Here is a 16,076-nt window from a genome sequence, read left to right on the forward strand (position 1 = left end):
CAAATGCACAGTACAGCCAACATACAAGTTTCTTTAGCTTGTTTATTCATCTGGTAACCGAGGTGAAAAAAAGTACTGAACAGCATATGAACAATAGCCAGTGCTTTGAAAGAGAAAGAAGAAAATCTGATTATAAAAGAACAGCGTAACTTCAGGAATGGTTTAAAAATGCACCATACTTGAAATAGATAAGGATAATTTTTATTAGATATTATTAATAGCCTTTGCTAGATATTTTCATTCATGTTATTATTGTGCACTATCTTATTTTTTAAAAAAGTGCTACAGTTAAACTCTAGTATGAAACCTACCGTGTTTATGGATAAAAGCTAGCCCTTGTAGTATCTGATACATTATGTTTCTGATGACTGACTCAGGGAACAACTTGTTTCTGCAAAGAAACAGATTAACAACGTCACATAATTAAAAAAAAAAAAATACTGTATTTTCAGAACACACATGCTTCTTCATTTTGCACAACACATCATAAACAGATGAAAGCAGACCCGTCAAGTCTTGCACACAGACAGATGCAGCTGGCTCTCATTGCAAAACTCACTTGCTGCCCAGGCCAGAATTTAACTCACTTAAGTGCTGCAGAGAGACTTCTCTGCAGAGAGGGTCACGATCCCACCTCTTTGTAGAAACTGGCTGGCCAGTAGTGTGCTCGATCAGATGAACACAGAATGTGCAGTAATGTACCAAGGAAGGGACTACACAGCGCAGCACTGTGGTAAGCATGTTAGCCAGTGGTAAGATTGAGAGCAATGCTTCTCAGCTGCAGGGTAACATCGTGCTAATATTGCTCGCAGCTATGTCAGGATGTGAACCTAAGAGCTTTGCACATTAGGAGATAAAGGTGCATGATAATGTCTGAAGGAAACACACATTAAAGGCAAAAGAATTCAGCAAAGAAAAATGCTATTGAAAAGGCAGTTCCTGTTCCAAAGTCCACCTTGCAAGCCTTGCTGTGTGCTGTTTGTCCAAGATTGCAACATCACACACAGGTCTGTTTTATGAGCAAGCATGCATGTACATGCAGATGACCACCGCCACCTTAAGCCAAATCCACGAGCAAAAACAGAACGCAGTGTTTATTCAATCCTTCATACATTAAAGTGAAGGCTAATAAAGAAAAAATAATTACTTGGAATTTCTCTCATGGCTCTACACACCAAAGACATGCAACCTATCGTGTTAACAACTGAACAAACTTTATTTCCAAAAATCATTACAATATGTAATATTGTAATGCAGAGCAATGCAGAATTCTACCCTCAGATAAGCAGGTGCAGCAACTCCTGTTCAGATCAGTGGGGCTGCAAGAAGAGCCAAAACCAGAAATTCCAATGCATTCTTCAAGATAGCATAAGGATAATTAAATGATACCACACTACCTGTCCTGTGAAAGACGTACTGTACCTGTCCTTCATTAACTGATAGAGATTTTCCTTCATGTATTCAAATACAAAGTAAAGATGGTCATTTTCTCGTATGACTTCTTTCAGTTTTATTACATTGGCATGATTTAGCTTCTTCAGAGACTGCAACAGAGCAAAATACGGCTTCAGATAATGACAATGACTTCACTTATCAGAACTAAATTTTTAACATGTAAATTCTGTTTTAGAAGCTTCTATAGAACACGTCCATCTGAGATTTCATATTAATTTTGTAATTTGTTTCAAAGAACAACAAAATAGCATTTGAAATTAATTTCAAAATAAAAGCAACAATGACATTAATAGTAGCTTAAATCTTCTATGTCTAGGGATTAATCTAGCTGGGGTGAAGATTAACACAAACCCCTAATTCCCTACAATGAAAGGCAATTCTGAAGCTCTAACAGCTCTTGCTCACAAAGAACCTAGTAAGAAAACCCAGCAATTTTTTTTTGTTATGCAACTTTCATGAACAAGGATTCTTCTACAGGTGTTCTTTTTGGAGATACTGATTATGCAATCTCCAGTAAGTTAAACCTAAATTATGGATACCCAACTCCTTTATCAGGGAGTTTTGTATATACAGAAAATCAGAAGCCCAAAACATGGGATGACTGGGAATTTAAGCCCAGGATTTGAAGTGTTATTCTACCATTTGGCTAGCCAAAACTTCCAGGGCTTTCTACAGATGTCCCAAATACAAGTTACAAGGACTGGATATGCACCTAGAAATTTGCTGGTAAAATAAAAAACCAGCATGGTCTCACACACACACACTTACACAGCCTCTTCCTTTTGTGCTCTCTCCTTCTGTACCCCCCCTTCTCCCAAAGACAAGAGTCCTGGCTATGGGATGGGGCCACTGCTTGAGAATAGTGGGATATTCCACAAAGCAGCAGGAGCTCTAGGAGTGCCAGAAAACCATGGTTTTGTGGAATCTGCATCCCCATTTAAAGAGTTCACAGAGTATGGCCTTATGCCTGGACATTGCAGATGCCCTTTTCCTTCATGCAGACCCAACCACACACTTATTTTCAAATGTGCTATGTTCAGCACTTTACCTTGACTTCTCTCAAATTCATACATTCATCCCATGAATAGAACTTTCTTTTCATTCTGAAATACAATTCCGAGAGAAAGTATTTTAAGTGAACAGTATAGAATGGTTTTAAAATAAAAAAAATCTAAACATGTTATTTTCCAACTGTAGCATTAGCTGTATTTTGAACTCAATTTAAAACATTCTGGACTACGCATCAGCAACATAATTAAAAACTCAACTCTTAGAATTGCTAGAAATTTAAGTGTTTAATGATTAATCACTGCAAACATATTTTTAGAGGCACAGAGCCAGAAAGACCATGATACTTCAAGGTATCAGGGACAAAATCCTTTTGTTTCATTTGAATTGTGCTTTTAAAAATAAGGAAAGGAACAGCGACACTGCACTTAAACCACCAATATTTCAAACCAGAAAAATCACCTCTTTGTGCCTAAGCTGCATTCTAGGAAAACAAGAAAATTGTGGTTTTGAAATCTGCAAAGTATCTTGACTGCTTACATTACAGCTAAGCATCTGACTCGATCAGTCATTTTTACAAACCTGTTTCAAAGTATGAAATACCAAATAAAAATGATTTCATTTTTTCAAGCAATACTCATACACACGTAGAAGTCTCTAAAGTAATCGTTATATGTAATAGTGTAATACATTTATTTGTAAGTCTTGCATAGAAACAAACATAGATATTTGGTGTTGCTCAGATCTTGGGATGGGGTTGTGAATGTCATTGCTGTGTTTCTGTAAAGTTCTAGTGCCTAGAGCAAAGAGATTTAAACCCAAGATTTAAATTTAAAATAAACATATCTTCAACGAAAACTGTCCCCCCTCAAATCCCAGACTTAAAAATCACACAAAAGCATTCCAGATCCCGAAATCATGAAAAATATTTCACAAAATGTTATTCTTTTTGCCTAAAAATAACGAAAATAAGCAATTGCAGATATTTATTTTTTTTTTAGCTTAGATCAAGACTATTAACTTAGGTAACGGTACTAGCAGTATATGGAGAAACCTGAAATTCTTAAAACAAAATTCAATCACTTATAAGCAGTAAGTCCATAAAAGGAGAAAAAGATCTCAGCAACACATAATTTCTGGTATTTCAACTTATGCTTTACATCCTGCTTGCAATTCTGTAGGAATACAAGAGGAACTTTCCCACATGTCTAGCACAATTTTTATTGTTTTGTAAAAATCTTTGTAGGCAGGTATGACAGCCCTGATGACCACACACAACACACCTTCATTAGATTCAAGGACACAGCCTTTATTTATCTGACCAGATTGTTATCTGGTATTTATCATTGTAGCAATATCCGAAACTTAATGCAGTACCTAAAAGGATTTTCGGGTGGGTGGGAAGGTATTTCAAATTTACCCACTAAAATGGGTATTCTTACAATTCATATAAATAAACTCCCTAATTAATCAACTGCACATTCAGTTTTGCTTTTCCTTTGGTGTTAGCCTAACAACATTTTTGGAACAAAGCATGTTCAAACTGAACAAAAGCAGCATGCAATTTTATAAGCCAAGATAAATCAGTAACTTATACAAACTGTGTCTCTCTATTGATTTGTTAGCTGAAGTCTGACCCATGATCACCTTGTCAAGTATCTAAAAAAAAATTTGTTATATTAATTTCCTTAAAAAAAGGGATATTTTTTCTATGCTACACAGATGGCAGACAACAATAAAGTTAAAATCTTTAAGCTTTTGCAAGTAGCTTTACTGAATTTAGATGCTACATACCTTTTGATAGCCACAAGTTCTCCAGACTCATTGCTCTTCCCCATCAACACGCTGCCATAGGTGCCATCACCTAGTTGCTTCATGATTGTGTAACGGTTCATTTTTTTTAAAGACCTGTATAGCCAAAAACTTATGAAATACTAAACGTCTCCCGTTTTATTAGAGAACTCTATGCACTTTGATTTTCTTAGAGAAATCTTCTTCCAGACTGTTTTACGCCGGTAAATGGCTTCTCACGCTGGAGCAGGATATTCACTGTTCTCCAAATTACAGCTACTTTGAGATCCAGACACGAAGTTTAAGAGACAGAAGAACACGGTCATTCTCACATAGATCCTTAAAAAAACAAAAAGGTAGGGAAATATATAATTTTACAGTATTTTAGGAAAGAGACACTCTACTATTTGTATCTAACAACTACAACTCCCAGATCTGTATGTGTTCTTTAAATATAACATCTCAATATAACTAGTTCTTTTAAATCCTTCAAACCACAGAAGGTTCCCAGTCTAGGATTAGGGTTAGAGAAAGTAGGGACTGAAGAGTTGAGATTACTGTCATAATTCTTTAGAACCAGAGGAGTGTGTTTAAGACTGGTGTCCTCTGATGGAACTCCTTATTCATAATTTGCAGAAAGCAGCAGGTTCCTGATCTGTAACGAAGGCAGGGCTGAAGTTTAGGAAAACAGAAGAACCCAAATTTTGCACAGGGTGTTACAGTAAACCTAGGGTCCAAATGCTGTGTTTTGGACTGGCAGTGCAAGCAGGCTTGCTATGCTTAAAGTTAGCGTGGAAGGAAGGTAAAGCAGCGAGATAAATGCTGGATTCTTCGCCAGTGTAAACAGAGTTGTTACAAACGTACTTGGATATTTTGCTCTGAAGTTCATAGAATTCTTAGTCTACAGCCACTGTTGGATTAGGCACAGTAATGGCTGAAGAGTTAAGTTTGTCGTTCTGTTTCACAAGGCCTGCAGAGACAATTAGAGAGCTCATGTGCATTGGTGTGGAAGACTAGATCTGAACTGCCATTTGGAAAAGAATTCACACTAAACATTGAACCTTCATCTTTGAATTATATGTAAACCTTAATTTGAATTCTAATTCAAACCTGAATACAAACCCTAGCTTTCACTATACACAATACTATCTGTCACCAACAATTCAGATGAAGGCCAGTTCCCATAGATCCTATGCACAAATCCCAATTCTAACCTTAGCTTTGGCTGCCTACTAGATGCAATCCTAAAAACTGATGTTAAGACACTTACGCAAACTCACAATAGTCATCCACTTACTTATGCAGACCAGGGGAAAACCGACAACCAATCACTGTATTATTTGCTCACCGTAACCCAAATAACACAAACCAACCACTGACTGCTAACTGAATTCCAGCATTGTCTCTACCTTTTGCCTCTGCTGTCTGAAAATGTAAAATAAAGTTCCAATCAGCTGGCATCCACTGTCAGCCTGCCTCTATAGGGGATGCAGAATTTGGCATGCAACTCTGTAGTCCTTACCCTTATGCTAGAATTAGCTAAAGGCTGGTGTGGCTGTCCAAACAGATTAAGGAATTCAAATTCAGCTGGTAACAAGCCTCAGGCCCGAGATTTACAGGCCTGGCAAAATGCAACAATAAAACTGGCCTCCTACAAGTGTGAATGCAGCATTCGCCAGTTAACTAGCCTGTTGTGTGAAAGAAATATCTGCCTGGACAATACACTGCTGCTTCTAAGCTGTTATTACTTGAAATGTTGCTTCCTTGAAGTCATAATGTGCACCTTGTTACTCCCTGTTGCTTCTGTTAACAGGGAAGAATCTTAAATCATCAGTCAAGATATTAGTAACAAGTGACCATTTCAACTTAAAATCTTTGCACCAGACAACCGCCAGCTTGGTAGTGAAAAAAATAAAGAAGTTTTTATCCATGCCCCCCCAAAGCCATTGTTACAGTAAAATATGATAACCGGTTAATAGTATATTCTATAACAAAGCTAAACACCAGATTTAACAAAAAGTAAAAATCATAGATAATTCAAATTATGACTTTTTTAAATTGAACTTATATATTTAAGCCTGCTGTTTTTCTCAGAATTCAGTTTTATATCTTATTCCTCAAAGGGCCTGCGTGCACTCTAGTCTTTAATACCTTGAATAATGCCATTTCTTCAACAAGACTATATGTTGACTCCAGTAATAAGCATATGTACTACATACATATCTTGCAAGTTATCATTTGTTATTCTTATATATATACGTTAAAAAACAAAAAAAACTTTCTGAAAGTATTCCAATACACATTTTAAAACACAGCATCTGCACCTAAAGCATCAGCAATGATAAACCACGTGTGTATTTTGTATATAGATCTACATAGGCATGTAAAATAAAGGGAAGCTAAATGTGACAGGATTTGGGTGCCCGCGTTTCTCTGTTGCAACAAATACTGTACATTGTTTAAGACAGAGTTCTCGGAGGGGATTCAGTAGTACCTGACAAAGATGGTTCTAGCCTGAACTCCTAAAGTTATATATGTCACAAATTTGAAACACTCTCATGCCTTTCAATGCCCAACCTTTTGCTCTCTAACAAAGTGGCCCAAAATACCAAGATGAAAACCTCTGTATTTGCAATAAGCAGAACCAGATCTAGACACAAGCCTCAAGTTTTGACCTTTAAGTCCTCTAATTTTGGTGCCTAAATCCTATCAGCTTTCCAAGTAATTTTTAAAATATAAATTAATCACATGCTTTTACAATTATTCCTTTTGTTCAATTCTATTATTTCAGCATGTGCACTTGAAACAGCATCACACAAAAGTGTTTCCCTCTAGAGGTCCTCTGTAATGTAACACATCACTGACAAAACTGCATTTTGTCTGTTCTGTAATAAATGCTATTGCCTTATTTCTGTTCTGCTGTATACTGTAATTTTTAGGGTATGAAAACAATCGAAGTACAGAAACGGCAGCACATTCCTTCAACAGTCAAACAGGAGTGTCAAAATTGCTCGATGGAAATGCACAAAACCCGGTGTGAAAACTATATTCCCTGACAACCGTATCTATGTACCTGGATCTATCATATTTACCACATACATTCACTACCACACTGATGCACACTAGGCCATTCCATGAGTGACTCTCATGACAGAGTTGTCTTGGTCACTTACAGTTAAAAAAAAGGCAAACAAGGGAACTCTTATAGTTAGACATTATCAACTGAAAACTAACCAAATACAGTGGAAAAAAAAGGACTGCGGGTATCACACTCTATTCTAAGCTCTTCTCCAACTTTATACAGAATTTATCCTGCATACAGAAGTATCTAAAAAAATTGGTAAGAGTTCTGTGGACAGCTAAACAGCCAATTTTACAGCAGTGCTATGGCACACAGTAGTCTGTAAGAAATGCTGGAGGGTGACAGGGGTTTGCTGACTGAGAAGTACAGCACCGGATCTGGTGACTCTTAACTGCCACTGTCCACTGGTATTAGAATAAACGATGCTGCCAAGTACTTGTGTTTATCAGGCTGGTGTGACACCAGGGTCAGGGGCTTCTTTTACTTCTACTGGAATTACAGAGCATGCTGAGTTAGAATATAAATGCTTTAGAGATTCACATTTCACTACAACAGACTTTCACACGTTTAGTACTTTGCACCACATGTACCCAGTGAAGGTGTGCAATTTTTTTTCTCTGTGTTTTTCAAATGTGGAGTTCAGTTTTCTCTTTTGTACCAACTTGGGGAAAAGCAAGAGCTCGATCTAGCTTTTCTAGTTAACGCAAGCCTCTTAAGTGGCCTTTCCCATCCTAAAGCTCATATGGTGTTACTTCCTCAGCGATATGAAGCTCTAAAACACCAAACTGAAAAGAGAAATCCTACTGTAAACAACAGCTTGTTTTATACTCCTAACGACATACTGCCCATAATCTCTTCACACAGGATTAAGGAAGGATTAAAGCAGGGGACAAATAGAGGACAAAATACAACAGCTTGAAAGAACGTAGTAATTTGTGTAAATTTAGATAATCTGAACAAGTACTAAATAATTCAAGCAAATTTTCACTTTTACTATACTATTGATGATTTATTTTAAGCACTAGCAACAAGTTTAAATTATTTTAGGTGTCTGAATTAAATTTCAAAAGGTAATTAGTAACAGTAAATCATCTGCATTTCTGCAGTACAAGTCTTAAGCATTACCAAAAGTTTTACATTTGCATGCTAAACAGGCTACTCTCAAATTAAAATACAAATTAGGATTTATGACCCAATAAAGACCTCCCACACAGACAGGCAAAACACAACCTAATTTCACCAACCTGTTTACAGTAACTGCTGAAATCACCAACACTGTTCACAGAGCATGGTACTACTCTCAACAATCAAAACTGGCCATATTGTATATACTGACACAAATTTTAAAAGTTAAAAATTCCAGCAACAACAAACTAACAAATTGTTACTACAAGAACCTCCTTTGTAGTGACTGTATATTAGTAAAGCTGACAGTAATCAGGTCCCACAACAGGTGGATCCAGTTCTTGGGATTAGGTACAAATCCATTACTCTAATCAAAGACCAGTGGTTATCTAAAAACATGACTGCTCAGTTCCAAGCAAGAAGTTAACAACATTAACAATAAACATTTGTACTTTCAAATATATTGCCTTAAATAAGTATTTTTTTTAAAGAAAAGTCTCTTCAGAAATCTAATCTGCTGTTTCACTTACTGGTATCAGGTATTGAGGACGGGGCATATTAAAAAGCAGGAACTTCAGTTTGCTGGAAATATTTTCCCTCATTTTGTTGTTCCAAACCAGCTTTGGTTTCAAACCGAAACGATTCACACCAGCATTTTCAGGATGGTTCAGCAGTGACCTGCCTGGATGCCACCACCCCGTGCCAGCAAGGTCACTTCTTCCCACCCTGGGAAACCTCCTCCCGCCGCGCAAGGAGGGTATGAGGTGTGTCAGGGCTGCAATGGTTTCAGTAAGACCTGCTGCTGGACTTCCAATTGGGTTTTCCAGCCTTGGGCAGCATCCAGAAGGAACACTGATCTTCCAACATGTACACAGCATTGCAAGTTTCAGTAAATGCCCATTTCGGTGCCAGTTTTAGTTTCATTAGTTTCATTGATGACACTGTTGAGCGTGCAGATAACATTGCTCATGGCAAACGGGAGTGCACAGCTCTCCTGTCACTTGCTCAGGCTACGAAACTCAAGGCCACCTAGCCTGGAAGTTTCATGCTGGTTCTCTGAAAGAAGAAATCACCTCATCCCCTCCTCTCATTAACCCTCGACACGCCAGGCCGCCAAGGCCGGCCTGCCTGCCTGCCTGCCTGCCTGGGCAGGCCCCCCCCCGCACACGCACACGCACACCACACACCCACACACCCACACACACACACGCCCCCCCCCACACACGCACGCACGCACCCCCCCCACCTCTCCCAGACCGAGCGGGCTGGCCCCCCACACCGCCAAGGCAGGACGCCAGCCGCCGGCCCACCTCGGGTCAGCCTGGAAAAACCGTCCTGCTCAGGGACGGCCGCCTGGCCCCCGGGCCTCTCTCGCCTAAGCCGGCAGCTCCCTCCTCCCGGTGGGCCCCCCGGCCCCCAGCCGGCCCGACCCCTGAGGACACTGACACCCGCTCCGGCCGCCGGGAACCCAGCCCCCGTCCCACGGCCCACTCACTGCGGCGCTGCGGGCGGTACCAGCCGGGCGGCCCCCGGCCCGCCTCCGCCTCTCGCCGTCAGCCGCCGCCGGGCCGCTCTGCCGCGTCGCCGGGGCGACGGCGCGGGGCCGGGAAGGTGGGAGGGGCCTACCGCTGGCCCCGCCCCCTGCCCGTGGTCACGTGGGGCAGCAGCAGGCGGGCGCGAGGGCTCTGCGAGGCGCGGGGGGAGCGGGTGCGGGGCTGCGTGTGGGCTCGCGTGTGTGCGTGCTGCGCGTGCGCACAGTGTGTGCGTGCACAGAGGGGTGTGCGTGGGTGTGTGCACGTGTGTGTGTGCGCGCACAGGGGTGTGTGCATGTGCACGTGTGTTTGTGCACAGGGGTGTGTCCATGCAGGGGTGCATGCATGGGGGTGCATGCATGGGTGTACGTGTGTGTGGACAGGGGTGTATGCATGGGTGTGCGTGCATGGGTACAGGGTTGTGTGTACTCACAGGAGTGTGTGCACAGGAGTGTGTGTGTGCACAGGAGTGTGTGTATGGCTGTGCGTGTGTGTGCACACACGTGAGTGCACGCACAGGTGTGTGTATGCACATGGGTGTGGCCGTGCAGGGGTGCATGCATGGATGCAGGTGTGTGTGTGCACAGGGGTGTATGCATGGGTGTGCGTGCATGGGTACAGGGTTGTGTGTACTCACAGGAGTGTGCATGAGTGTGCATGTGTGGTTGCACGTGTGTATGCACAGGGGTGTGTCCGTGCAGGGGTGCATGCATGAGTGTGCATGCATGGGTGTACGTGTGTGTGCACAGGGGTGTGCATGCACAGGTGTGTATGCATGGGTGTGCATGCGTGGGTGCACGTGTGTGTGTGCGTGCAGAGGCATGTGTCCGTGCATGGGTGCAGGTGTGTGTGTGCACAGGGGTGTATGCATGGGTGTGCATGCATGGGTGTGGGGATGTTTGTGTGTACAGGGGTGTGCATGCAGGGGTGCAGATGCACAGGGGTGCATGCATGGGTGAGAGGTGTCTGTGTGCAGGCGGGTGCGGGGGTGTGACACGGGCCCCAGGATGCCTCGGTGCGCAGGCGCGGAGCAGGGCGCTCAGCACCGCGCAGCAGAGGTGGCAGGCGGCGGAGGGCCACCGGCACGGGCAGCGGTGACAAGCCCAACCTGTAAGAAATGGAGTGGTGTAAAGCAGGACCCGAGCTAGGCCTGACAGGAGCCATGTCACATGTTTCCTGAAGGTGGCACCGTGGGACACGCGAGCATCCCGAGTGTCCTTACTACCTTTATTAGTAGTAATGCTAATTATATATTAGATGGAGCCACCAGCCAGGCCACCACCTATTTAGGATTTGTACAGAAGTTCGTTTCTCTAATATTCATAAGTGTAATGAAATCCGAAGTTTTTTTCCCCTAGCTTTTTTTTTGTTTTTAATTATTTATTGTAAGCTATTTATTAAAATGCACATTGCTAATATTGATGTGGGGACGACAACTTTGAATGTTATATGTATTCTAAAATACATACGTATTTCTGCTATAGTCATGAAGTCTGTCCATGGTCCTTTGTAACCCCCATTGCCCCAGTGCGTACGGAAGTTACGGTTAATACAAATTGCATATTTAATGTCTGAGGTAGAGAGTAATTTTGGCATTGAAGTCTCATTTGAAGCTTTAATTCTCAACATGAGTATGAACTTCTTAATTTTTAATACTTGTTGAGAGCAAGGGCCAAGGGGAGGAGATCTTTCCAACATGGTGACTACTAGTGGCACCACGGAAAGAAAGGCAGAAAATTTTCAGGTTCAGCTCTGCTTCAATGGGCTGGCAGCTCAGGCTTGCTGGGTGAACGCGGGAAGCTGTCCGAAGGATATTTTTTTCTTTTCCCCTCCCTGTTCCTCATTAACTGGCACGGTAATTTCATGATGGTTTAAGCACTGTTGACAGATTAATTGATTCTACCTCAAGTCAACTGGGTGGAACGTGGGGCTGTGGGAATTGGTTTCCTGGAATCCAAAGGATTTGACCACTCACACCTAGTTTGGTGAAATAAGTACAAGAAAACAAGGTTTTATTTTCTGAAACAGAATATGCCCACTTCCTTTATTGAAATAAAGCATCAGAGGCACCTCACGGGTAAAGTGAAGTTCAAAGGTGAGACTTGGACGTGAGAAGGGAGAAGGTACCATCACCCACGCAGGCAGAATTCAGGCAGAGATTCAACAGGAGTTGAGCATATGTAGCAAAGCATTTAACCATGTCTTCACCTGTAAGGGTGAGTTTGAACACCATTACATGTATACATTATGTAGATTATGGAAGTACCTCTCCACCATCAGTGGAAACAGTGCAGCAGTTGCTCTGTGATGTCCCCCCCCATGCCCTCGGGTCCTTTCCTCTCCCTCTCTTCAGCTTAGCCTTGTTCCATTGCTGCCCCTTCCCAGTGATGGGCTCTCTCCTCCTCTTCTGGTGCTGCCACCCAATTTCATAGAATGATAGTATGGGAGAAATGCTCCAGCCCTCTGATCATCTTCGTGGCCCTCTTCTGGACTCACTCTGACAGCTCCATGTCCTTGTGTTGGGGGCCCCAGAGCTGAGCACAGGATTCCAGGTGGGGTCTGATCAGAATTAAGTAGAGTGGGAGGATCGTCTCCTTCGACTTGTTGGTCACACTTCTTTTGATGCAGCCCAGGATACAGTTGGCTCTCTGAGCTGCAAGCACAGATTGCTGGGCCATTCCGAGCTTCTCATCAATGAACACGCCCGAGTCTTTCTCCTCAGGGCTGCTCTCAATCCAGCCTGTCTTTGTGCTTGGAATTTCCCAGACCCATGGGCAGGACCTTGCACTTGGCTTTGTTGAACTTCATGAAATTCACACAGGCCCACCTTTCAAGCTGTCAAGGTCCCTCTGGATGGCATTCGTCCCCTCCAGTGTGTCAGCTGCAGGACACAGCTTGGTGGTGTCAGAAAACTTGCTGAGGCTGCATTTGATCCCACTGTCTATGTTGCTAACAAAGATGTCAAACAGCAGCGGTTCCAATTCTGACTCCTGAGGAATGCCACTCATCACTGGTCTCCACTTGGACATCGAGCCGTTGACCGCAACTCTTTGAGTGCAGCCATCCAGCCAATATCCATCAAGTGGTCCATCTGTCATATCCATGTCTCTCCAGTTTAGAGACAAGAGTGTCATGCAGGACAGTGTCAAATGCTTTGTGCAAGTCCAGGTAGATGTTGTTGGTTGCTCTTCCCTTATCCACCAATGCTGTAACCCCATTGTACAAGGACAACAATTTTGTCAGGCACAATTTGCCCCTAGTGAAGCCAAGTTGTCTGTCATCAATCACCTCCTTATTTTCCGTGTGCCTTAACATAGTTTCCAGGAGGATCTAGTCCATGTTCTTGCCAGGCACAGAGGTGAGACTGACTGGCTTGTAGTTCCCCACGTCTTCTTTTTTCCCCTTTTTAAAAATGGGGGTTATGTTTCCCCTTTTCCAGGCAGTGGGAACTTCACAAGACTGACACAACTTCTCAAATACGAGCAGTATTACCCACTTAATCCGTTGGTACCCTCGGGACTCATGGTTGCATCTCACCAGGTCCCATGGACTTGTACACCTTCAGGTTCCTTAGATAGTCTCAAACCTGATCTTCTCCTATAGTAGGTCATTCTTCATTCTCCCAGTCCCTGCCTTTACCTTCTGCAACTTGGGTGGTGTGGCTGGAGCACTTGCCAGTGAAGGCTGAGGCAAAAAGGCATTGAGTACCTCAGCCTTCTCCATGTCCTGTGTAACCAGGTCTCCTGTTTCTTTTCAGAGAGGGCCCATAATTTCCCTAGTCTTCCTTTTATCACCAACACACCTACAGGAGCTTTTCTTGTTGCCCTTGACGTCCCTGATCAGATATAATTCTATCAGGGCTTTAGCTTTCCTAACCTGGTCCCTGGCTGCTCAGGCAATTCCTCTGTGTTCCTCCCAGGCTACCTGTCCTTGCTTCCTCCCTCTGTGGGCTCCCTTATTGTGCTTGAGTTTGTCCAGGAGCTCCTTGTTCACCCACACAGGCCTCCTGGTGTTTTTGCCTGACTTTGTCTTTGTTGGTCCACATTGCTGCTGAGCTTGGAGGGGGTGATCCTTGAATATTAAAGAGTTTCTTGGGTCCCTCTTCCCTCCAAGGCTTTATCCCATTGGTACTCTACCAAGCAGACCCCTTAAGAGGCCAAAGTCTGCCCTCCTGAAGCCCAGGGTAGTGAGCCTACTGTGCACCCTCCTCGCTGCCCTAAGGATCTTGAACTCCACCATTTTGTGGTCACTGCAGCCAAGGCTGCCCTTGAGCTTCACATTCCCCACCAGCCCCTCCTTGCTGGTGAGAACAAGGTCCAGCACAGCACCTCTCCTCATTGGCTCTTCCATCACTTGGGGAAGGAAGTTACCATCAATGCATTCCAGGAACCTCCTGGTTTGCTTATGCCCTGCTGTGTTGTACCCCAACAGATACTGGGGTGGTTGAAGTCCCCCATGAGGACCAGGGCTTCTGAATGCGAGGCTGCTCGTATCTGTCCATAGAGGGCCTAATCTGCTTTGTCTTCCTGGTCAGGTGGCCTGTAGCTGACCTCCACTATAATGTCACCTGTCCCTGCCCTCCCTTTAATCCTGACCCATAAGCTCTCGGCCAGCTCCTCACCCATCCCCAGGCAGAGCTCCATGCACTCCAGCTGGTCATTGGCACAGAGGGTGAAACCCCCTCCTCGTCTCCCCTTCCTAAAGAGCCCATATACTTCCATTCCAACACTCCAGTCAGAGGAGTCATCCCTCCATGTCGTCATGAAGACAACAAGATCATAGCCCTGCATGGGTGTGCACACCTTTACCTGTTGTTTGTGCCCCATGCTACATGTGTTTGTATAGAGGCATTGAAGCTGGGCCCCTGATGAAGCTGACTTACCGGCTAGAGTGGTTGGAATTCCTTTGTACTACTCTTCAGGAGCTCTCTGGCTGACCTGGGATCCTTCTCCAAGCTCTGGGCATGAATTGCTGGCATGGGCATCAAACTGGTAGGAGTGGGATGGATTGAAATTCCCTTCCCTGGCAACCTTAGTTTAAAACCCTCCTTACCAGCTTGGCAAGCCTATATCTGGAGATGCTCTTCCCTTTCTCTGAAGGATGGACCCCACCAGCCCCACAGATACCCCTCCAGCCACCTTCACCTGCAGGGCTGGGGCACTAATATGAGACTTCCTGGCATCTTGCTGTGCTTGCATACCCGAGCGTTACGTGGCCTGTAAGGCTGGTTTGTAATCACTTCTCCAAGGAGATTAGACCATGGAAGGGAAGGAAGCTACAGCTGTTTTAGTGCTTTTGCTTGGGAAGACCCTGGAACAATGTTCTTGGTTGCTTCTGGGGCATTTCTCCTCCAATTACAGTCATTTATAAGAGATGTGGCACAAGCAAGGGGTCTGATGTTTAAATAATTCCAGGGTTAGTTTTGCACAGGTGCAACGCTAAGTCTAAACTCTGTTACTGTGTCGTTGTGTCTGTCAGTCGTTGGTACTTTCTGTAACACTCCCCAAACATTTCACACGCATGAAGACAGAAAAGCTGAAGACAGAACTTGCCAGTGTTTAAGCCAAACTACAACATGGTGCGGAGTTGCAGGACGAGCACTTCAACCCAGTCACTTAACACTTCATTTTGTCACAAAGACAGGAGAGGGGTGCTGTGCTGTGCTCTTGCTATGAACCAGGAAACCGAGGGAAAGGCAACAGGCTAACAAAGAGACCCAGCAACTGCAGCGACATTTGTGAGCCTTGTGAAAGGACCTCCAAGAACATCCCCATGCACCTGCTTCCCTGCTCATTTTACACAACACCACGAGCAGCCCCACTGCTAATTTTCTGTTGAAAGAACCTTCTTTGGTTATGGTCCTTAAAGGTGTTGATGCTTTGCTCAGATGCTAGCCTAAGTACCTGAAACTGCCTTCTCCCAAATGCCATGGCGAGTGCCAGCATGCACGTTGAAGCTAATAGGGGTTGTGTAAACTTCGTTTGGTTTCTGTTTGTTTGGACAAGTTTGAGCCAAACGAGCGATGTTTCTGTGCGATACTCACATCTGTATCATCCCACCGATCTTTGCATTGCATATGGACT

At 43.6% G+C, this 16,076-nt stretch overlaps 1 protein-coding gene across 7 annotated transcripts in view; it reads right to left on the reverse strand.

The window, feature by feature from the left end:
- Window positions 1-10,085, reverse strand: part of MAK (male germ cell associated kinase) — a 33,616-nt gene extending 23,531 nt beyond the window's left edge. For 2 of the 7 annotated variants that reach the window (XM_080379410.1, XM_080379406.1), the window contains exons 1-5: window positions 9,957-10,084; window positions 4,258-4,593; window positions 2,504-2,558; window positions 1,423-1,544; window positions 312-391 (exon numbers count right to left, since the gene is read on the reverse strand). In XM_080379410.1, coding sequence (XP_080235536.1) covers window positions 312-391; window positions 1,423-1,544; window positions 2,504-2,558; window positions 4,258-4,358 — 358 coding nt within the window. In that variant the 5' untranslated portion in view covers window positions 4,359-4,593; window positions 9,957-10,084. The other 5 variants (XM_080379408.1, XM_080379407.1, XM_080379409.1 and 2 more) reach the window with 5 other exon arrangements.
- Between the last annotated feature and the right edge of the window lie 5,991 nt (window positions 10,086-16,076).

This window comes from Falco punctatus (genome assembly GCF_963210335.1).
Source record: "Falco punctatus genome assembly, chromosome: 3".
Classification (NCBI taxonomy): domain Eukaryota; kingdom Metazoa; phylum Chordata; class Aves; order Falconiformes; family Falconidae; genus Falco; species Falco punctatus.